The 22989-nt window shown below is 40.4% G+C and overlaps 1 protein-coding gene across 5 annotated transcripts in view; it reads left to right on the forward strand.

Annotated features, from left to right (window-relative positions):
- The window catches only part of dnah12 (dynein, axonemal, heavy chain 12), a 379348-nt gene that overhangs the window by 91694 nt on the left and 264665 nt on the right, over nucleotides 1-22989 (forward strand). For 4 of the 5 annotated variants that reach the window (XM_068051688.1, XM_068051689.1, XM_068051690.1 and 1 more), the window contains 6 exons: nucleotides 5160-5285; nucleotides 7225-7359; nucleotides 14348-14541; nucleotides 16472-16718; nucleotides 19156-19341; nucleotides 20678-20878. In XM_068051688.1, the coding sequence (XP_067907789.1) occupies nucleotides 5160-5285; nucleotides 7225-7359; nucleotides 14348-14541; nucleotides 16472-16718; nucleotides 19156-19341; nucleotides 20678-20878 (1089 nt within the window). Of the gene's footprint in view, nucleotides 1-5159; nucleotides 5286-7224; nucleotides 7360-7658; nucleotides 7689-14347; nucleotides 14542-16471; nucleotides 16719-19155; nucleotides 19342-20677; nucleotides 20879-22989 lie in introns of those variants that run through there. The other variant, XM_068051693.1, reaches the window with a different exon arrangement.

A 22989-nucleotide genomic window follows, 5' to 3' on the forward strand; every position in this document is an offset into this window, starting at 1 on the left:
TTCTAATATTTGTCAGTTCCGAAGAAGGGTCACTGACCCGAAACGTTAACTCTGCTTCTCTTTCCACAGATGCTGCCAGACCTGCTGAGTGATTCCAGCATTTCTTGTTTTTATTTCAGATTTCCAGCATCCGCAGTATTTTGCTTTTATTTTAATGTATACACTTTATATTGTATATCCAGCCATTATTAAAAATCTTACATCTATGTTATCCAGTGCCCTCTTATCACATTTTAACAAAACTACACTTGGTTTTGACTAGCCCTGAGCAATACCATGGAAGATCAAAGAGTAATGTATTGAATATGGATGTTTTTCGGACTGGAGGAAGGTTTGTAGTGGAGTTCCCCAGGGATGGTGTTTGGACCCTTGCTCTTCCTGACATATATTAATGACCTAGACCTTGGTGTACAAGCCACAATTTCAAAATTTGCAAATGATATGAAACTTGGAAGCATTGTGAACTGTGAGGAGGATAGTGTAGAACTTCAAGAGGACATAGACAGGCTGGTGGAATGGGTGGACAAGTGGCAGATGAAATTTAATGCAGAGAAGTATGAAGTGATTCATTTTGGTAGAAAGAACATGAAGAGATAATATAAAATAAAGGATACAATTCTGAAGGGGGTGCAGGAGCAGAAGGAGTTGGGTGTATATGTGCATAAACCATTCAAGGTGGCAGGACAGGTTGAAAGAGCGGTTAATAAAGCATACAGTATCCTAGGCTTTCTTAATAGGGGCAGAGAGTACAAAAGCAAGGAAGTTATGTTAAACCTGTATAGAACACTGGTTCGGCCTCAACTGGAGTATTGCGTGCTGGGCGTCACACTTTAGGAAGGCTGTTAAGGCACAGAGACTGTGCAGAAAGGATTTTTGAGAATAGTTCCAGGGACGAGGAACTTCAGTTACGTGGATAGATTGGAGAAGTTGGGACTGTTTTCCTTGGAAAAGAAAAGGTTGAGAAGAGTTTTGGTAGAGGTATTCAAAATCATGAGGGGTCTGGACAGTGTAGAAAAGGCAAAACTAGTCCCACTGGTGGAAGGATTGAGAACAAGAGGGCAGCGATTTAAGGTAATTGGCAAAAGGAGCAATGGCGATGTGAGGGAAAACATTTTCATGCAGGAAGTGGAATGTACTGTCTGAGAGTGTGATTGAGGCATTCAAGAGGGAATTGAATTGTTACCTGAAAAGGAAGAATTTACAGGGCTGTGGGGAGAATGTGGGGGAGTAGCACTAGATAAATTGCTGCTTCGGAGAGCTAGCGCAGCCACAATGGGCAGAATGGCCTCCTTTCATGCTGTAACTATTCTGTGATATAATTAAACATAATTGAATCCATAATATATTAAAACAATTCGATGGGCCCAATGGTCTCCTTCTGTGCCCTAAATGACTCTATTACTCTCTACATTAAAAGTATTGCATCTGGATGCACTTCCTGTTTGAAAGAGCTTTCGTCCTGATGTCACAATTTTGTGTTAATCGTTTTCATTATAAATTCCCAGCCCTACATTTATTGAAAACTACTCATGTAAACTTTTCACCCTATAGTTGCATAATGCCATCACTAGGTGGCATTGTTTTATCTAATCCTCCAAAATTGCTAAAAATGCTTTCTGAATTGTTTCGTTTGTCTTTTTCTCAGTAACAGAAATTTCTAATTGATCAAAATAAAAGTTCAAACAAAATAAGAAATGCAGAAAATTATTTTTTCGCAATAACATGTTTAACTTTATCTATTGAATTGCCTTCTTTTATCTTTTAATACCTTTAGTAAAAAGACAATTCCTCAGATAAATTTGATCATTGAAGATTTTATCTGAAGGCCTCAGCCTCTCTAAAAAGATAGATTTGGGATTAATACTTTTCAGAGTTGTGATGCTATGAGCTGAATTCAGATTGTGCAACGTGGTCATATGCTGTGGACCCAATTTCCCAGCATGCACTGTAGCACTCAGCTGCTGGAATATTTCTCATTGTTTCTGCTCAGTTGCTTATCAATATTATATGAAGAAATGCTAGAGTAAATTTGTATATATTTAAAAAAATATGTGTAGATTTTCCCCCAGTGTGGACTCGGGCAGTTAACCAGGGAATGTCTATTAGCAAAATGCTGAATGGGGAAATAGTCAGAGGCCCTGCCATACCACATCCCCATAATGTAAGGAGGGAAATGGTGAGAAGGGACTCTTGTGTAGGTGGTCAGGTTTTAAATAGAATTCTGTGAGTGGCAGGTCTGGAGCTGGAAACTATGATGCAGGGAGACAGGGCACGTGGTTTATATCATTCTTCAAGGAGAGTAGTGAAGTAAGTGAGGCTTGTTTACAGTGGTTGCTCTATACGTTTACTTGCTGTCTATAAAAGCTAAAAGCCAGCTGAACTATTAATATCTGGCCTCCTCTCACTAAAGTGTTGCCAGGCCTTCTATTGAACTATTGGAGAAGCGCAGATGAGGGCATGTATTAAGGACATGGGCTCAGAATTTGGTAGAGTGGGGCATATTGCAGCATGCCTCTTTTATTAGACTTTTCTCCTTAGCCTTCAGCTCAAAAATGTTTTGCACTGCAAATTGCTGGAAGTGCAGGCTGATAATGATGTCAGGGCAACAAGGTACTTGGGACCTTGGTGAACAATGCGACTAATAGTTTATTTCCTTAACCAATGAAATTTCGAATTGAGAAAGTAGTAAAGGAACGCCGGAGAGGAAATAAGGTGAATTAGAGTTAAATCAGGTACAAAAAAGGGAAAGAAAGAGGGATGAAGAGAAGAGAAAATAATAAAAAGGAAAATTAAGAAAAAAGTAAAAATTTAAATTTTAAATTTTAAAAATATCTAACTGCAATTTACTACTGCAGGAATGAGATTCCACAGTTTCAACTGTTCCCTTTATGGGCTGGAGAGGGTGAGTGGCTTTGCAGGAACATACGTCTTGTCAATAAAAGGGTACTTACACTGTTAATTACCAGCCTTCACACTATGCAGCAATTTTGCTTGCTAATTAATGCACATATACAGCAATTTCTTGAAACTCATGGGGAAGTTGATGGTGAGCTTCCGTTTTCACAAGGCTAATGGTAAAAGTAACATATATCGTCCATCAAGCTGCTCATGGGGTAGCCTTTCCTCACCACAAATTGCTTTACAATTTACAGACTAGTAACACCATCTGTATTTAACAGTTATTTAACCAACAAATTCTGACCCTGACATCCCATTCAGATCATAAGGAGCTAACTTCTTTACACCTCTGGATTACAGTATTGTATGATTCGATATTGTCCACTATGGGAACACTCCTGAATAAAAGATGCTTGGACCACGTATACAAATGATCAGCACTGCTGAACCCAGGAGAATATCTACTGCCACACCCAAGATTTGAAATTTAACAATAACAGTTTTGCCATACAGAAGGGCTTTGAGACTATACTTTTAGTTGTGAGGCTGTTAAAAGATGTGTTGCAATGGATTTGTAACTATGTAGATGTGTGGCAGCTACCCAGCCTTATTCTCTTCCACTGAAAGTTAGGAACAAAAATACTTTCCACTACATTTTGGTTTACATAGAAGATAATAGATGGTCAGGAGGTATTGAAGGGTTTAAAGATTAAGTGATCTGTAATTCTTGCTTGAGCTCTGAGGGGAGATCACAGCCATGAAATTTCTTTTATATCTGTGGGCATTTTAACCTGCAGTTAGACATTTATGTCTTAGTGGGTACAGCAAAAACTTCATGATGTTCACAATAAAGAATTAATGGTTGTGTAGTTATCACTGCAGATACGGAACAGTAATCCACAACATATTATTTGCATATATTGGCTTGGATTTTGCATTACTATTAATGGTGAGGTTAACTGATAGCTACAGCAAGATCTGGAAGTTACTGTCAGAGATAGCCTGCTCGTCCACAGGGTGCACAGTCGCAGTTCTCGCCTATAGACTTGACATTGAAATCATTGCAATGGTGGGAACTTGGAGTACTTGCCCACATGTTTCGCACTAAAAATGTTAGAATAAGTTAGGGCTGGTGCATTCAGGAGTAAGTGAATATTTAACAGTGTAATATGTGATAATTACTGCCAAATTATCTCTCTGGTCCTATTTAATTTTACAGATGTGGAGTTTCATTCTTTTATAAATTAGTAAGTGTTGGAGATGTTTGCAAAAATAAAAATTAGAATAATTTTGTTTTAAATTTTCCTGTTTGTCCCTTTTAGCTCTCTCTCTTAAACCCATCTGTCTTACCCATCCTTTATTTCACTTTCTGTACATGATTTAAATTTAATTTCTGCTTCCTGCTTTAGGCTCTGCTTGTCTCAGTGAGGATTTTTCAGTCTGATTGGTTGAAGAAACTTGCTGGTTCTTGTCCAGCTCACAGATGCCACAGGTGTGCCCTGTGCTCGATCAGACGCCAAATTAGAGCAAGTCCCAATCAAAAAAGTTGACAAAAACTTTGTGGGCAGCTGTCAGTGAGGAGAATAGCGAGTGCTATTCCTTTGGCACTGAGTCCAAAATCTGGTCCATTAGTTTTGCTCATGGGCAAATTTTTTAATAAGCATTTTTGGAATTGAGTAGGCCTGAACAACTAGCACAACTGATTGTTCGTAATTAAGGTTTGTCCAAGTTAACAATTCAGTTAGAAGTTAATATTTTTGAATGTTTGTAATGGAATTTGGTTCTTGGGCCTAATTGATCCCTGACAACCAGGTGACCAATAGTACCATGGCGTTAGAAAATAGTTTTGTGCTCTACTTTGCTGTTGTCATATCTTTAAATAGTCGCAGAAAATGATTTATTAACAATTATAGAAAGAGGAAGATTTCTATTGGAGGGAATACTTTCAATGTAAAGTACACTTCCTTCACCATATAGTGAATGCAAAAATTGTTTTAAACTCCTTTTCTAGTAGCTACGATAACAGTTTTAGAATGATTTTTCTTCTTGGTAAATAAATGCTAAGCTGACATCAATGGTGGATCCACAGTCTGTATCAGTGCTGTTCCATACCCTTTTTGGTCCTGAATTCTTATTCAAAAACCTGAAATGATTTTAGAACTCAGTATCAGCTAAGTACTAACGTACAAGATGAATTTATGTTCCACAGGAAATCCTACACCTGAAACCTCTGTAATCAATAGTTCTTAATTGTTTTACAGGAACTTCAACGTAGGTTGGATTACCTGTTGGATGTTTATATATTCAATCCTGCAGACCTAGATTTACATGCTACTGTCCTCCTTTGGCCAAAGAACATCAATCCCATTTTTGACGAAAATGATGAGGTATGTAGAGTAACCCCTTGCATTTATGTAGTGCCTTCTATGTCTCCAGCTTCTTCACAAACAGGGAAAATAGATGCTGAGCAGCAGAGAGAAAGAGATTAGGAGGAGTGATTCAAGCTGGTTGAAAAGATGGATTTTGAGAAGATTTATAAAGGAGGGAAGAGAAGTGGAGAGGTGAAGGAAGTTAGGGAAGAAGTGAGTTGGGCTGTGACATCTAACGGCTCTGCTACCAATGCGGAGTTGAGGGGAGGGTCCAGAGTCAGAGGACCAAAGGCTGTGTGGTATGCGCTGCAAGATTGGAGGAATTTGCAAAGACATATTGGGGAAAGGTTGTGAATGCTTTTTAATATGCGGCTTACTAATTGAGCACTTGTACTTTCTATCTCAGGTTTAGTGTGAAACATTAACATCAGCAAAGACCAGACCAGTTGAGCTGAATTGCCTGTTTCTGTGCTGTAAATTTTACGTAATTCTAATCTCCACGTAAACTATGCATTTCTCCAATGAATCAGTGTTATATGGAACCCTGTAGATCAAGGATGCCTTCAGGAGGGAAAGAAAATAGAGAAAGCTGGCAAAAAGAGATTGAAAGTTATAACAATTGGTATGGACTTAGAGGATCAATACAGAGGTTTCTGTGCTGCTAGAATTATGGAATTGCTGTTTGCCAGGTTTGAGTAATTTAGGTTTTACATAGAATTACATAGAATATATAGCACTGGAACAGGCCATTCAGCCCAACCAGTCCATGACAGTGTTTATGCTCCACTCGAGCCTCCTCCCATCCTTCCTCATCTAACAATCGGCATAACTCTCTATTCCATTTTCCCTCGTATGCTTATCGAGCTTCCCCTTAAATGCATCTATACTATTCACTTCAACTACTCCCCTGTGCAGGGAGTTCCACATTCTCACTACTCTCTGGGTGAAGAAGTTTCTTCTGACTTCTCAATTTGATTCCTTGGTGACTATCTTATATTCATAGCCTCTAGTTTTGCTCTTCCCCATAGAGGATATTGTGTCTATTCTATCAAAGCTTTTCATGATTTTGAAGACCTCTATAAGGTTACGCCTCAGCCTACTCTTTTCAAAAGAAAAAAGACCCAGGCTGTTCATCCTTTCCTGATAGGTATAACCTCGCAGTTCTGGTATCATTCTTTAAAACTCTTTTTGCACCCTGTCCAGCACCTCTATATCCTTTTTATATTATGACATCAATGGTGGATTCACAGTCTGTACACATACTCTAAGTCTGGCCTAACCAAGGTTCAATACAAGTTCAGGATACTGACTCTACTTTTCAATTCTATCCCTCTAGAAATAAACCCTAATGCTTGGTTTGCTTTCATTATGGCCTTATTGACCTGCGCCGCAACTTTTAATGCTTTGTGGTATTTGTACTCCTAGATCCCTTTGCTGCTCTACCCCATTTAGATTCTTATTTTCTAAGTAACGTGGTCTCCTTATTTTTTTTACCAAAATGTAACACAGATACTTATGCTGAAATTCATTTGACATTTATTAATGTTAAATTAAATATTTTGGAGTTTATTGGAATCTGAGATTTCAGAGGTGAATTGAAACTGTAAATACAGGACAATACTAGGGATGCCTAAAGTCCCAGCTTTGTCCTGAATGTGAATTAATAGGTTTAGACTTGAGATCAGCGTGCATGACCTCAATATGGTTGGCTTATGCATATTCAAATGGGATTGAAAAGTTCTGCTATTAAATGAAATGTTCATCTTTAATAAGTGCACAAAGCTGTTTCTAATGTTTCAGACATTCATCAGGGCATGTAAAACATCTGAGTTTTAGTTAACAAGTGTAACTGTTGGAGATTGCGGTATATTCAGTTTAATATATTCAAAATGACTGATCCACAGTGTTTAAATTGTAAACCTTGAATATTTGTCCTTATATTTTTGTGACTATATAGCTGGTTGAGAAAGCAAAGCTTAAAGGAGAGACTGAACTATTGGCAAAGCGAGAGAAACTCATAGTGGAACTGGAGAAGCTTTCCCGGCGCTCAGAGGAATTTGCAAATTGCTCTGAGCTTGACTTGATGCAGCAGGTTAGAGAAGCACTGTTAACATTTTATTCACTGTTTAATCTGACAATTCAAATCTTATTTTGATCATTTTAATCACGCTAGTTTAATGGATATTAAAAGAAAACCTTATTAAAGTTTCAGAATCTTGAGCTCATTCCATTAAACTAGTATTCTTCTTGATCATCGAGTATAAATTATATTGGATATCAGAGAATTGTTTTTACTTTTTTATTTCCTTGGATCCCAAGTGGCATTCTTCATCTTTGAGTCTGGATCAATGACCATCAACTCAGGAACTCCAATTTGGAGGCTCTTGTAGCTAAACCTGACCATATATGCAAATCAAACAGGTATGGTAGCAAATTAAAAGCAAAATACTGCGGATGCTGGAAATCTGAAATAAAAACAAGGAATGCTGGAAACACTCAGCAGGTCTGGCAGCATCTGTGGAGAGAGAAGCAGAGTTAACATTTCAGGTCTGTGACCCTTCTTCAGAACTGGCAAATATTAGAAATGTAAAAGGTTATAAGCAAGTAAAGTGGGGGTGGGGTAAGAGATAACAAAGGAGAAGGTGTAGATAGGACAAGTTCACAGAATAGTTGACCAGAAGGTCATGAAGCAAAGATATGTTAATGGTGTGTTGAAAGACAAAGCATTAGTACAGAAAGGGTGTTAACGGACTGAAAATTGAACAGCTGCAAGTACAAACATGAAAAAAACAGTGGGTAAGCAAACTGAACAAACTAAGATTAAATAAAATAAACACAAAAAACACACTCTGAAATTATTGAACTCAATGTTCAGTCCGGCAGGCTGTAGTGTGCCTAATCGGTAAATGAGATGCTGTTCCTCGAGCTTGCGTTGATGTTCACTGGAACACTGCTGCAATTCCAGGACAGAGATGTGAGCATGAGAGCAGGGGGGAGTGTTGAAATGGCAAGCAACCGGAAGCTCGGGGTCCTGCCTGCGGACTGAGCGGAGGTGTTCCGCAAAGCGGTCACCCAGTCTGCGTTTGGTCTCCCCAATGTAGAGGAGACCACATTGTGAGCAGCGAATACTGTATACTACATTGAAAGAAGTACAAGTAAATCGCTGCTTCACCTGAAAGGAGTGTTTGGAGCCTGGGATAGTGAGGAGAGAGGAGGTAAATGGGCAGGTATTACACCTCCTGTGATTGCAGGGAAAGATGCTGTGGGAAGGGGATGAGGTGGTGGGGGTAATGGAGGAGTGGACCAGGGTGTCATGGGAACGATCCCTTCGGAATGCTGACAGGGGAAGGGAGGGGAAGATGCGTTTGGTAGTGGCATCACGCTGGAGGTGGCGGAAATGGTGGAGGATGATCCTTTGGATATGGAGGCTGATGGGGTGGAAAGTGAGGACAAGGGGAACCCTGTCATGGTTCTGGGAGGGAGGGGAAGGGGTGAGGGAAGGGGTGAGGGTAGAGGTGCAGGAAATGGGTCGGACACGGTTGAGGGCCCTGTCAACCACTGTGGGGGGGAAATCCTCGGTTGAGTAAAAAGGAAATGGTATGGTAGCAAAGTAGTTATTTTAGTGGGTTAGTAATCCTGAGGCCTGGACATAAGATATGAATCAAATCCCACCATGACAGCTGGGGAATTGAAAAACAGTTAATAAAATAAATCTGGAATAAAAAGCTAGCATCAGTAATGATGACCATGAAACTACCAGATTGCTGTAAAAACTCATCTGGTTCAATAATTTCCTTTATTTGTCCCTTCTTTAGGGAAGAAAATCTGCTGTCTTTACCCAGTCTGACTGATATATGACTCCAGACCCACAGGAATGTGATTGACTCTTAAGTGCCCTGAAATGGTCCAGCAAACCACTCAGTTGTATCAAACTGCTACATAAAAGTATAATAAGAATAAAACTGGATGGACTACCTGACATCAACTGAGGCACCGGATATGACAAAGGCACACCCAGCCCAGTCGAACCTGCAAAGTGTTTCTCACTAACATCTAGGGAGTTGTGTCAAAAGTGGGAGCACTGTCCCACAGACTAGTAAAGCAATAGCCTAATATAGTCATACTGATAGCATCATACCTTTCAGCCAATGTCCCAGACTCTTTCATCACTATCCCTAGGTATGTCCTGTTCCACCAGCTGGACAGACCCACCAGAGCTGGTGGCACAGCGGTATGCAGTAAGGAGGGAGTGATCTTGGGAGTCCTCAACATTAACTCCAGACCCTATGAAGTCTCATTGCATCAGGTCAAACATAGGTAAGGAAACCTGCTGCTGATTACCACCTATTGCCCTTCCTCAGCTGATAAGTCAGTACTCCTCCATGTTGAACGCCACTTGGAAGAAGCATTGAGGGTAACAATGTACTTGATTGGGGACTACAAAGTCCATCACCAAGAATGGCTCAGCTAGCAACACTACTGACTGGCTGACCAAGGTCAAAAATGCCAGGCTGTGCTTGCTGTATGTGGTGAGAGAACCAACACGAGGGAGAAAACGACTTGATCTTGTCCTCGCCAATCTACTTGCCACAGATGTTTCTCTCCATGACAGAATTGGCAGGAGGGACCATCACACAGTCCTGGCGGAGATGAAGTCCTGTCTTCACACTAAGGACACCCTCCATCATGTTGTATGCCACTATCACTGTGCTAACTGGAATAGATTCAGAAGAGATCTAGCTGCATTTGCAACCATCTTCAGTCAGACGTGCCAAGTGGATGGCCCATCTCAGCCTTTTCCTGAGATCCCCCCACCATTACAGATTCCAGTCTTCAGCCAATTCGATTCACACCATGTCATGTCAAGAAACGGATGAGTGGACTGGATACAGCAAAGGCTATGGGTCCCAACAATTTAGTGGCTGTAGTGAAGACTCGTGCTCCAGAACCTTTTGTGCCTCAAGCCAAGCTGTTCTAGTATAGTTACAACACTGGAATCTACACAACAAAGTAGAAAATTGTCCAGGTATGTCCTGCCAAGAAATAGCAGGATAAATCCAATCTGACCAATTACTGCCCATCAGTCAGCTCTCATTCAGCAGTAAAGTGATGGAAAGTGTCATTGACAGTGCTATCAAGCAGGCACTTAACTCAACATTAACCTGGACATTGATGCTGAGTTTGGGTTCTGCTAGGATCACTCAGCTGCAGAGCTCATTACAGCCTTGGTCCAAACATGGACAAAAGAGCGGAATTCCAGAGGTCAGGTGAGAGTCACTTCTCTTGACACCACAGCAGCATTTGACCAAGTGTGGCATCAAAATGGGAATCGGGGAAAACTCTCCACTGACTGGACTAAAGCTAGCACAAAGGAAGATGGTTGTGGTGGTTGGAGGCCAATCATCTCAGCCGCAGGACATCGCTGCAGGAGTTTCTTAGGGTATTGTCTAGGCTCATCCATTTTCAACTGCTTCATCAATGACTTTCCCTCCATTTTAATGTCAGAAGTGGGGATGTTCACTAACAATTGTTCAATGTTCAACTGCATTTGCAACTCCTCAGATAATAAAGCTGTCCATGCCTGCATGCAGCAAGACCTGGACAGCATTCATTTTTGGGCTGATAAGTGGCAAGTAACAATCATGCCATACTAGTGCCAGACAATGACCATCTCCAACAAGAGAGAGTCTAGTCACCTCCCCTTCACATTCAAAGTCATTACCATTGCTGAATCCCACACCATCAACATCTTGAAAGTCACCATTGGCCTGAAACTTAACAAGATCAGCTGCCTAAATACTGTGGCTACAAGAGCAGGTCAGAGGTTAGGTATTCTGCAGCGGGTACCTCGCCTCCTGACTCCTCAGTGCTTCTCCATCATCTACAAGGCATGCCAGGAATGTGATAGAATACTCTTCGCTTACCTGGGTGAGTGCAGCTCCAGCAAAACTCAAGAAGCTTGACATGACCCAGGACAAAGTAGCCCACTTGATTGGCACCCCATCTACCACCTTAAACATCCATTCCCTCCACCACCAGCACACCATGGGAGCAGTGCATACCATCTACAAGATACATGGCAGCAGCAACTTGCCAAGGGGCTCCTTCGACAGCACCTTCCAGACCAGTGACTTAGAAGAACAAAGGCAGCATGGGAACATTATCACCTGCAATTTCACCTCCAAGTTGCACACCATCCTGACTTGGAAATATATCGCCGTTCCTTCATTGTCGCTGGGCTAAAATGCTGGAACTCTCTCTCTTCCAGCTCTGTGTGTTTACCTAGAGCACACAGATGGCTGAGGTTCAAGAAGGTGGCTCACCACCACCTTCTTAAAGGCAGTTAGGAATGGGCAATAACTGCTGGCCTTGCCAGTGACACCCACAACCCATGAACAAATAGAAAAAAAATTACAGATATATACATTTCCAGTAATGATCAGTGCATAATGATTGGGACTGGGAACCTTTGTTTCTTATTTCTACTTTTCCATGCATAACTCAAAGATGTGTTATCCATTTACAGTATCTCCTCTGCTTCACCAGCTAGGATGGAGTAATTCAGCCCAGATCAGGGATCAAAACCCAAGATCTTCCTGTTATGTGACTTAGAAGAACAAAGGCAGCATGGGAACATTATCACCTGCAATTTCACCTCCAAGTTGCACACCATCCTGACTTGTAGTGTAGTGTAGTGTAGTGCTACACTATGCATTGCTTTAATGATTGAGCCATGAAGACGAGGCAGTTTTCTTTCAAAGAGAAGCAGCAGAGGACAATTTTTAGCTAGCTTTTGTAATGGTGGTTTGAAAAAGCATTTGTCAATGAAATAACACAAATAAAGAAATCCTGTCACAAAAAATGAAAAATCAAGAACTTTAATCCCTCTGGCCATTACCAGAAAAAATATTAACTAGAAACTGTCTTAAGCTGATACTTTTAAAATATTTATTGACCATTTTACTGTGAAAGGTGGTTGTGACAAAAATTATGTATTTTGATAGTTGTGACTGTACAAAAGTAATTTAGTAGCCAGTAAAAGTAACAGTTCTTCTCCCAAGCTTATTTCAAAACAGAGGTGTGGAGTTTGTTGTTGTTGAATTTGAATGGCTAATGTTATGAGCACTGGACCTTGTAACATGATTGTTTTAAAATTTGTGATTTTTAAAAGTTGAAGATGAAGTCCGGAAGGTCAGGTGACCTTACCACTCTATGAAAGGTTACCAGGATAACAGAGAACACAGATCAAAGACTTTCTTCTGAAAAACAGAGCCTTTAGGCCTAACACCTGAAGAGCAATGGGTTTCACCCTCCCAGACTTCTGGGTTGTAAAACAAGGAGTTTGTAATTCGGAAGATGTAAATGTACCAGGCAGCTGTTAGTACCTGGGAACAATGGAAAGGCCCAAGTGGCTTTTTGATACCAGACTTCTGGACTCTGCATTTTTGGAGCAATACAATAAGCTATTGACTTCTGAGTCCAGATAAATTTAACAGACCTTCTGAAGGCAAACATGCTGTAAGAGAAGAAACCAGTGGTTGTGGCCTCAAGAGAGAGGAGACAGCTGCTCTCGGAAGCCTGTTTATAGTAAAAGGCTGCGAAGACTTGAACCTGTTTTGAAAGTCAAAGTTTGCGGAGAAAAAGAAGACCAGCAGAATCACCAGGAAACGCCGCTTTAATTACGGACGTCCAGGTCGGAAATGCTCGTAAAAGTGAGCGAAGAGAACATTGATTTTTTTGTAATAGTCTGGTAATCCAAAGCATTGCAACTGGGAGGCGTTTGAGACTTTTAACCGCAAAGGCTTCTTTCATCAAAACATATAAGTGTGATTTGAGGTTTTCAAGTATTTTAATAAGTAAAGAAAATACCTTTATTTGTAATTTGGGGTATAAGCTACTTACAAAGTACTATTCAGTTAATTGAGGATTTCTTTTAGTTTAGTTATTGTAAAATGAAAGTATTACAATGTGAAATCTTGTCATGTAATCTTGAAATTAGTCTGGAGGTTCATATCACATATTTTTCACATTAATGATCTCACTGAGGTCGTAATACTAATTATTCAAAATCCAGGATATTCCATTAATAATTTTACGGAATATAAAATAAACAATTTTGTTTGAATCAGGGCAGTTTGAAAATTTCATGAGAAAAAATAGCCCTCAGAATAATATTAACTGGAAAATATGTAAGTTCCCAAAAATATTTGAAAAAGCAATGAATGGTTCCAAGATAAAGGAAAAATACTCTGGGCCATATCTTCTTCTAGGAATCTGAGTGATCTTGGGCAGTCCTGGATGGTAAATTGGAGGAGAATCTGGTTGGGTGGTAAACTTTCCTTAATTTTACAATCTAGGATCACTCAAAAATTGACCGATGACGGTAGGCGGGGCAAGAGCTTCATGGGTTGGTGGTGGGGAGGAGTGATTTAGTGGAATGCTCTGTTTTTCCTCCTCTGCTGCACTAAGCCCTCCTCCTAAAACAAATAGAACCATAGAAAAATTACGCACAGAAGGAGGCCATTCAGCCTGTCATGTCTGTGCCAGCTGAAGAAAATAGTTGCCCAATCTAATTCCACCTTCCAGCACCTAGTCCATAGACTTGCAGGTTACAGCACTGCAGATGCACGTCCAGGTACCTTTTAAAAGAATTCAAGGTTTCTGCCTCCACCATTATTCCTGACAGTGAATTCCAGACACCCACCACCCTCAGTGAAATAAGTGTTGAGTTCTGCTTGTGTGGGTCAGAGCTGCTGCAGAGCTGAGGGCCATAATAGCCCAGGAACATGCTTGTATTCAGATTTTAAGTTTTTCACAGTTACTTAATAAATGTGTGACGTTATCAGTCGGCTTAATTTCACTTTAAAAATAATTCAGTTGCTAAAGGAAAGAAGGTGGAATATTATTTCATGTTTGTTTTGAGCACAATAATTCAGATCGGAAGGTTTTTTTTTAGTATTTGGGGGCTTTTGCCAGTAGAATAACTAAGTTTAAAAAAATCCCTGGAAGATAGCAGATTTGAAATATAAAATTTAGGCTGTATATTTCTATCCACAAAATATGATCTGTTTTGTTTGCAGTACGTGAATGATGTGCGGACAGTGCAGAAGAGATTACAAGATGCAGATGAGCTAATTGAATATATCAACAGTGAGGAAGCTCTATATAAATGGGATCTGACCACTTATCCACTGGCTGAAATGATTAAAGTTACCACTGATCCATACCAGAAGCTTTTTGCCCAGATTCTAAAATGGCAACGCAGTGAGAAGAAGTAAGTGGAGTGCTGAAAAAATAAGGTGATCTAGAGAGTACTCACTAAATCTGTGACTGAGCAACAGTGATAAGTGAAGTTCTATGGGGGTCTGTTCTGGATCTGCTGCTTTTCACAGCTATTCATTAATACTTGTAAGTAATACTTAAACATTTCCTAATACCACCAAGTTACATCATGAGGTTAAAGGTATAAAGCAAATTGAACACATTTAAAGGAATCTGGCCAATTATGAGGATGGCTAAATTGATTGTGCTCGATAAAGTTAGAGATGTTGGTGCAGCTTGGGTCACCTATAGAGTAAAGCTCCCTCTACTCTGCACCAACAATGTGCCACAACCCTCCATCACTTACCAATTTCTCACATCACTCGTTCTGAGATTGACAAATCCCTGCTAATTTGTGCTGAAGTATGGACAAGCTTACATTGTGAACCTATGTCCACTTACAGCTGAGTTAGGACTGCCTAAACTCATTTCACATAGTGCCTTTCCAGCCAGCAGTCAGAGACACACCCTAGAGTTGAAGGCCCAGTATGCTTATCCACTTGCAGAAGTGCATGGTTGTGTTTGTTACAAGTAATTAAGAGTCCAAACCATAGTTCTTTGTAAACCAAAGGACTGTTTAGGTTATTATTAGAGAAAAAGAAAATGTAAACAGCATTCATGGGAGATGGTTAATTGTATGAGACCAAATGTTGACAGGACTTCATGTCGCGTTTGCAGACGTCTTTAAAGCGGAGACATGGACGGTCGGTAGGTCTGATACCAGTGGCGAGCTCACTGTACAGTGTGTCCTTGGGGATCCTGCCATCTTCCATGTGGCTCACATGGCGAGTCGAAGAGACTTAGCAGTTGGCAGGAAAAAAGACAGAAGCGCAAGGGGACAGCCAACTGTGTAACAGCCACGACAACCAATTTTTTCTGCAGCACCTGTGGAAGAGTCTGTCACTCTAGTATTGGCCTTTATAGCCACTCCAGGCGCTGCTCCACAAACCACTGACCACCTCCAGGTGCTCACCCATTGTCTCCCGAAACAAGGAGGCCAAAGAAGAAAAAAATGTTGATATCCTTATGCAATTAAATTTATTAAAGGTGTGTTACAGGCATAAATAGACATCATTTATGACTTTGTGATCCAAGCTAGTGCCAAATAATACATCCAAGCTTTGTGTAGAACTTTTGCATTGATGGTGCTTCCTGTGAAGAAGTATGCATGCAAAGGATGTTGTCTACTCAGCTTTTATTTGTTTGGATGAGGTGGCTTGTTGAAAGATTATTCCTGTGAACCTGAAGATGAGATGGAATAGTATTTGGTAATACTACTGATTTGGTTTGGGGATTGTGGAGGGAGAAGGATGGCCTTGTTAGTAATAAAGGATTAGTTTAGTTGGACGATGAGTCATTCTTGAGGATCTGATGGAAATATTGGCTTCTAACTTGGAGAATATAGATTGGATACTAGATTTTTGACTGAATCTCATGGCTTACTTGTGGAGCTCTTGTGTTTGTAACTAATAGATAGCATTATAGGAAGGGAGTCCGTGCTCCAAAGACTCAGATCTGGTTTATCAAATAATCTTCTTATGTTTGACTATTTTTCATAGCTTTGGACCCAGCCTAATTATATGAAGTTAGATTTGTTTGGCATAATAAAACTAGGTCGGGAAGAGGCCATTCACCTGTTTCTTAAACCAAACTATAGGATGTGAAGTAAATGGATTAATTATCAAGTCTTTCGGATGGCACATTATGGTTCCAAAAGAACAGGTGGTTATTGAAAAAAAACTCATCATATTGCTTAGTAAAAAGTAGGTATATCATAATAGGTCTGAATTGTTGTGTTCATGTATGGTATATGGAAGTATTTGTTCATCCTGACCTATGGCATTTAACACAGTTCTACTGTATTTATATTCTTGTTTCTTAAGGTGGATGGATGGCTCCTTCCTTGATCTGAATGGAGAGAGCATGGAAGCAGAAGTAGATGAATTTTTTCGTGAGATTTACAAGATGCTAAAAATCTTCCGACAGAAGGAAAAGAAAGCAGAACTTGAAAAAAGGAAGTCAGCCCCTCGCCGGCGGCTTGTTGCTGAGGAAGAGGTGGCAGAAGAAAAGAAAGAGAGTGCAAGTGTTGCAATATGTGGTGCAGTAATGACTCAGATCAAAGACTTTAAGGTAGAAGAAATAATAAATGAGTTAAACTAATAACATTCTGAAATTGAGAGTGTGGCTTTGATTTTCGTCGACTGTCCTGCCCTAAATGGGTGGTATAGCAGCAGAAAAGGCATGAAAAGTGAGTGCCAAGCCTTATTGTTGTGTTGCCAGCCCAACTTCAATTTTTCTCCTGATTCCAGCCAGGAGGACTGCCTACCATTCCTTTCCTGCCGGCCATATGTAAATGACGGCGGGCTAGCTGCCACATTTTCTTGCCTTCTGCTGCTGATCCTGCCAACCCCAGGTACTACATGGAGAGGAGTGTCAATAAATCCTGTGTTAGCCCAGACCAAGGCATAAACAAGAAATTTGAAGCTGGTCTTTAGGGCTCTTCTGATCCCTTTAAATGGTTCCTTCGACTGTAGGTGCTGCAATATTGATAGCCTACAGGAGAACTGTCTCGCATAGAAAATGGTTTGGGGTAATGATGGGATCAGCATACTTGGTAGAAGTCCTGACCCAAACTTCCTGGAGTGGGTTGAGGAAATTCTAAGCCTATATATTAGAACTGGCATCCAATTTCCCTCAGAATTAATCTTATTTACTGTTTCTCTGGAAAGCTTGTTTGCAATCTATTAAGTATTAGATGGTCCTGTAGTAAGGTAATATATTTGAAATGCTTTTGAATTAAATAAAAGATTTACACAGGTACTCTAGGTTAATGGTCTCTCATTCTACCTAAAATTAAAAAAACTCTATTAATTGCAGGTGCCCTCTGCTGCCCAAGTCCTAACTCTCACCGAATTCCGTACACCCATCACCTCTGTGTTCGCTGACTTTCTCTGGCTTTTGGTTAATTGACACCCCGATTTTAAAATTCTCATCCTTGTTTTCAAATCCATCCATGGCCTGGCCCCTCCCTGTCTATGTAGTCTTCTCCAGCCCTACAACCCTCCGAGATATTATGGCCTCTTGAGCATCCGCAGTTTAATCACTCCACCATTGGTGGCTGTGCCTTCAGCTGCCTAGGCGCTAAGCTCTGGAACTCCCTCCCTAAACTTCTCTACCTCTCTACCGTGCTTTCCTCCTTTAAGACGCTTCTTAAAACCTACCTCTTTGACCAAGCTTATGGTCATCTGCCTTAATATCTCCATGTGCGGCTCGATGTCATATTTTGTTTTATAATGCCTCAGTGAAGTACCTTGGGATGTTTCATTAGGTTTAAAGTGTTATATAAAAACAAGTTGTTGTTTGTCTGACTTTTAAAGATACCTCCTAGAATTCCCATGGAGGTTCTTCTGACCTACTGCTGTATCTTTGGTAGAACTGCTGGAGAGTTGGCATTAATGGTTAAGAATGACCACTTAACACTTTTTCGCCAGTGTTTCTGTCAAAATTACTGCAGGTGATTAGTGAAATCCCATGAAAATTCTCTCCCAATACATTTAATAAATTGAATGTAGGCACTGAAGCAGTTGAGCAGTTTTTGGAGTTGTATTCAATGAATTATGTTTGTTTAAAAAAATTAAATTTTTGAGTCCCAGAATGGTGCCAAAAGACACCTTAGCATGCCAGCTAATCATTTGATAATATGAGCAGTTACTCTTTTCAAATCAATCAATCATGGCAATCATATGCTTGAAAATAATTATGGAAATCTGCTTTAGATACTTCTATTCAAGGTTCTCCAATGTCCTGGAGAAAGCTTTGCCCAGTATAATGCAAAACTACACAATGCAGAAAATTGCAAGTTTGGGTCCTGGTCTGTGCTGAAATCCGACAGTTTCAGTCAAGAAAAAGGTTGAGCCGTTATAATTGACAATAGGGCTAAGAAAGAAGGGGAAAAACAGCCAGACTTCCCATTCCTGATTGCTATCCAGTAACTGCTGCTGCAAAGTGGACATTCATTGAGAATAGGATTGAGCATGACAATGATGTTCTCTATGTCAAATAACCTACTTGATGTCTGGGGGTACTGCATTCACATATAAAAGACAATGTGGTACTGAATGTTTGCTCGTGCCTGTTGAACCATATACTATTAAGTCTCAACACCTTCAGGACAGGAGGGGAGAATAATTGGGAGTGGGGGGAAGATTCTATCTTTTAAATTATTTTGAAATAGTTTAGGTTTTGGCATCATATAGTTTGAATGTAGAGACATTAACTACACCAGGAAAGGCTACTATATAAAAATTGAAATTAAGTTAATGAGACTGTATTATATTGAAACCCTATTGATGTGACAATTATCCTGGCTGTTCCACTAATCTAAGACAACATCAAATACCACTGTTGGGTAAAGCTATGAAATTATGCTACAATTTTTAAATTCAGTATTTGTTTTTATACTCTTGGACAGACAAAAATTGAATAAAATTCTCATAACTCACTCATGCCTACATTCTTGTGCCCTATTAAACAGATATTTTGCCTTGATTTGTTTTTTACTTTCTAGGAAGTTGTCCCCCTTGTATCTATACTTTGTAATGCTGGTATGAGACCTCGCCACTGGGGGCAAATGTCTGCAATTATGGGCTATGATTTGACCCCAGATTCGGGAACAACTCTGAGAAAAATGCTAAAATTGAATCTCACTCCATACTTGGAAAGATTTGAAGAAATTAGTGCTGCTGCTACCAAGGTAAATATAGATCTATATATGGTACCTTATATATAGCACATTGTGTTGAAAGCAGAAATTCTATTGTCAGCTGTAAAGTGCTTTTGGACATCCTGAGGTTGTGAAAGTTACTAAGTATAAAAGATGTCCAATTCTGGGCACCACACTTCAGGAAGGATGTCAAAGCCTTGGAGAGGATGGAGAAGTGATTTACCAAAAGGGATAAAAGATTGTAATCAATTGTAGAGACTAGAGAAGCTATGATTGAGAGAGGGTTAATTTATTTTATTTATTTAGAGATACAGCACTGAAACAGGCCCTTCGGCCCACCGAGTCTGTGCCGACCATCAACCACCCATTTATACTAATCCTACATTCCTACCACATCCCCACCTTTCCTATATTCTCCTACCACCTACCTATACTAGGGGCAATTTATAATGGCCAATTTACCTATCAACCTGCAAGTTATTTTGGCTGTGGGAGGAAACTGGAGCACCCAGCGAAAACCCACGCAGACACAGGGAGAACTTGCAAACTCCGCACAGGCAGTACCCAGAATTGAACCCGGGTCGCTGGAGCTGTGAGGCTGCGGTGCTAACCACTGCGCCATTATGCCGTTAAGGAGAGATTTAATAGAGGAATTTAAAATTATAAATGGTTTTGATAGGGTGAATGAGGCGAAGCCGTTTCTGCTGGCAGGATCATCAGTAGAGGACCAGAACCAGAACTAGGCACACCTATTTAAACTAATTAGAGTCAAAGAGTTATACAACACAGAAACAGGCCCTTTGGCCTATCGTGTCTGTGCCAACCATCAAGCACCTATCTATTCAAATCCCATTTTCCAGCATTTGGCCCATAGCCTTGTATGTTATGGTGTTTCAACTGCACATCTAAATACTTCTTAAATGTTGAGGTATCAAGAGGAGATATTTTTTTACACAAGTTTTTGTGATCTGATGTGCATTACGTCGCTGAAACGGTGGTGGAAGCAGATTCAATAATTTTCCAGGGGAGTAGCTCTAATTGAATATGTCTTTCAACGAGCTGGTTCAGGCTTGATGGGCTGAATGACATCCCTCTTTGCTGTATAATTCTATTCTATGAATCTATTACATTCATTCTTGCTTTTCTTATTTTCCTTTTTGAAAATCTGTTGTTTTTGTGATGATTAATCCTTTAAGAACAATATTTGCAGTGTTGTAATCAATGTCCCTCCTAAAGTACAAATAGCCCAAAAGCAATTAAACATTTTTAAAAAGTACACATATGATTTAATTATTTTTAAATAAAATGTATTGCAACAGAATATAATTTGTTAACAAAATAAGATGTTACTGTGATTTTTCTTTAGGAATTCTCATTGGAAAAAGCAATGCATACCATGGAGGAGGCCTGGGAGTCTATTATCTTCACTACCAGTTTATATCGGGATTCCGGTGTCTCAATTTTGTCAGCTGTGGATGAGATTCAGGCTATCCTTGATGATCAAATTATCAAGACACAGACAATGAGAGGGTCACCATTCTGTAAACCTTTTGAAATGAAAATCAAGGTGAGTAAATAGATACAAATCAAAGTTAATGGGCTGAATTTTACCAGCCCCTCGACGTCGGAGTTCGTGGGGGGTAGGCCCGTAAAATTCTGCTGGGAGCAGCCCGCTATGATCCCAGACGCTGAGAAGGCCCCACTGCATTTTACCAGTGGGGGTGGGTCCTTCATTTACATATTTAAATTAATTAAAACAAAATGCAAATAAATTTATCTGGTACCGGTGGCAGTCCCACGCTGATTTTACGGCCGCCAGCCGCACCTCGCTTGCCTTCAGAACTCCGTTTGGAGTTCCAAGGCAAGACACTAGTGGGGAGGGGGAAGGAGTGATGTTATCAGGGCAGGGGGGGAAGTGGGGAAAACACTTTTTATTGGCTGTGGGGATGGTGGGAAGGGGTTGAAGGGCAAATATGAGAAGGTTGAGGGGGAAGGTTCGGGTTGTGAATAAAATAAGTTGTATGAAAAAAAATCAATGGGGGGTTTGGGAAAGGGCCCCCATCTTCTAATTATTTTTTACGATCAAATGAAAAATAAAATACCTTTTAAATGTTTAAATTTTTACTAAGGGCTTGAAGCCCTTTAAAAATGGCCCCAGCTCCTGCGCGGTGGCGTCATTGCTGGGGACGGAGCAGCCGCCCCTTCTACGTCATCGGGGACAGCTGCTTAGTGGGGGCTCAGTGGCGGCGCTTCCGTGTCGGAACTTCAAAGCGCGCCGACGCGATGTGTGGCACGCTAATAAAATTCTGCCCAGTGAATGGGACATATGTCATAACTAGAAATGAGCAATTTGCAAAAAACTGAGCAAACAAATGGCTCTTTTCTTTAAATCTGCCATTCTTATTATTGGCAAAATTGAGAGCATACAAAATTGGAGGTAATCTTGTGACATTGATTAGGAGATAGGAGACAGTAGGGATAAAGAGAAAGTTCGTTAATTGACCAATATGTCAAGTAGTGTTCCATAGGGATCTGTACTAGCCTGTCAGCTTTTCACTATATATGCCAATGACTCGGATAAAGGAGTAGAGGGTTGTATATCCAAGTTTGCAGATGACACAAAGTTAGGAGGCACCGTAAGTTGTGGAGATGAGAACAAAAGGTTATAAAGAAACAATGACAAACTGGAAGATGGAGTTCAATATAAGGAAGTGTATCATCATCCACTTTGAATCTGAGGAAGACAAATTGGAATATTTTCTTAACGGTGAAGGACTTGGATTTATGTGGGAGCATAGAGATTTAGGTGACAATGTACACAAATGGCTAAAAGCTAGAGTACAAGTAATGGAATATTGGTCTTTGTCTCTGCTATAGATAGAGCTAAGTGATCACACAACCAATGGATCAGGACAATTGCTGCCACATTCCGTCACGAATGGTGGTGGACAATTAAGCAACAAATGGGAGGAGCAGGAGTTTCCTTGAACATCTTTATGCTCAATGATGGCAGAACCCAGCATATGATTGCAAAAGACAAAGCTGAAGGGTTTATAACTAGCTTGAGGCAGAAGTGCTGAGTGAATGATCCTTCTTGGCCTCCTGGGGTAACCACTTTCAGGAATGCAATCTTCAGCCAATTCAGTTCACTCAACTTGACATTAAGAAACGGTTGAGTGCACTGGATGCTGTAAAGGCTACAGGTCCTGACAACATCCTGGCTGGAGTGCTGAAGAACTAGCCACACCCTTAGCTAAGCTGTTCCAGTACAACTACAAAACTGGCATCTACCTGACGATGTGGAAAATTACCCAGGTATAGAATCATAGAATGGTTAAAGCACAGAAGGAGGCCATTTGGCCCATCATGTCAATGCTGGCTCTCTGTAATAGCAACTCAGCTAGTTCCACTCCCCCACCCTTTCCCGGTAGACCTGTAAATGTTTTCTCTTCAGGTGCTTATCCAATTCCCTTCTGAAAGCCACAATTGTACCTGCCTTCACCTCACTCTCAGGCAGTGAATTCCAGATCCGAACCACTCGCTCTGTAAAAATGTCGCCGTTGGTTCTTTTGCCATTCACCTTAAATCAGTTTCCTCTGGTTCTTGACCTTTCCAACAATGGGAGTTCCTCAGAGCAGCATTTTAGCCCCAATTATCTTTAGCTGCTTCATCCATGAC

This window comes from Heterodontus francisci, chromosome 19, assembly GCF_036365525.1.
Source record: "Heterodontus francisci isolate sHetFra1 chromosome 19, sHetFra1.hap1, whole genome shotgun sequence".
Classification (NCBI taxonomy): Eukaryota; Metazoa; Chordata; class Chondrichthyes; order Heterodontiformes; family Heterodontidae; genus Heterodontus; species Heterodontus francisci.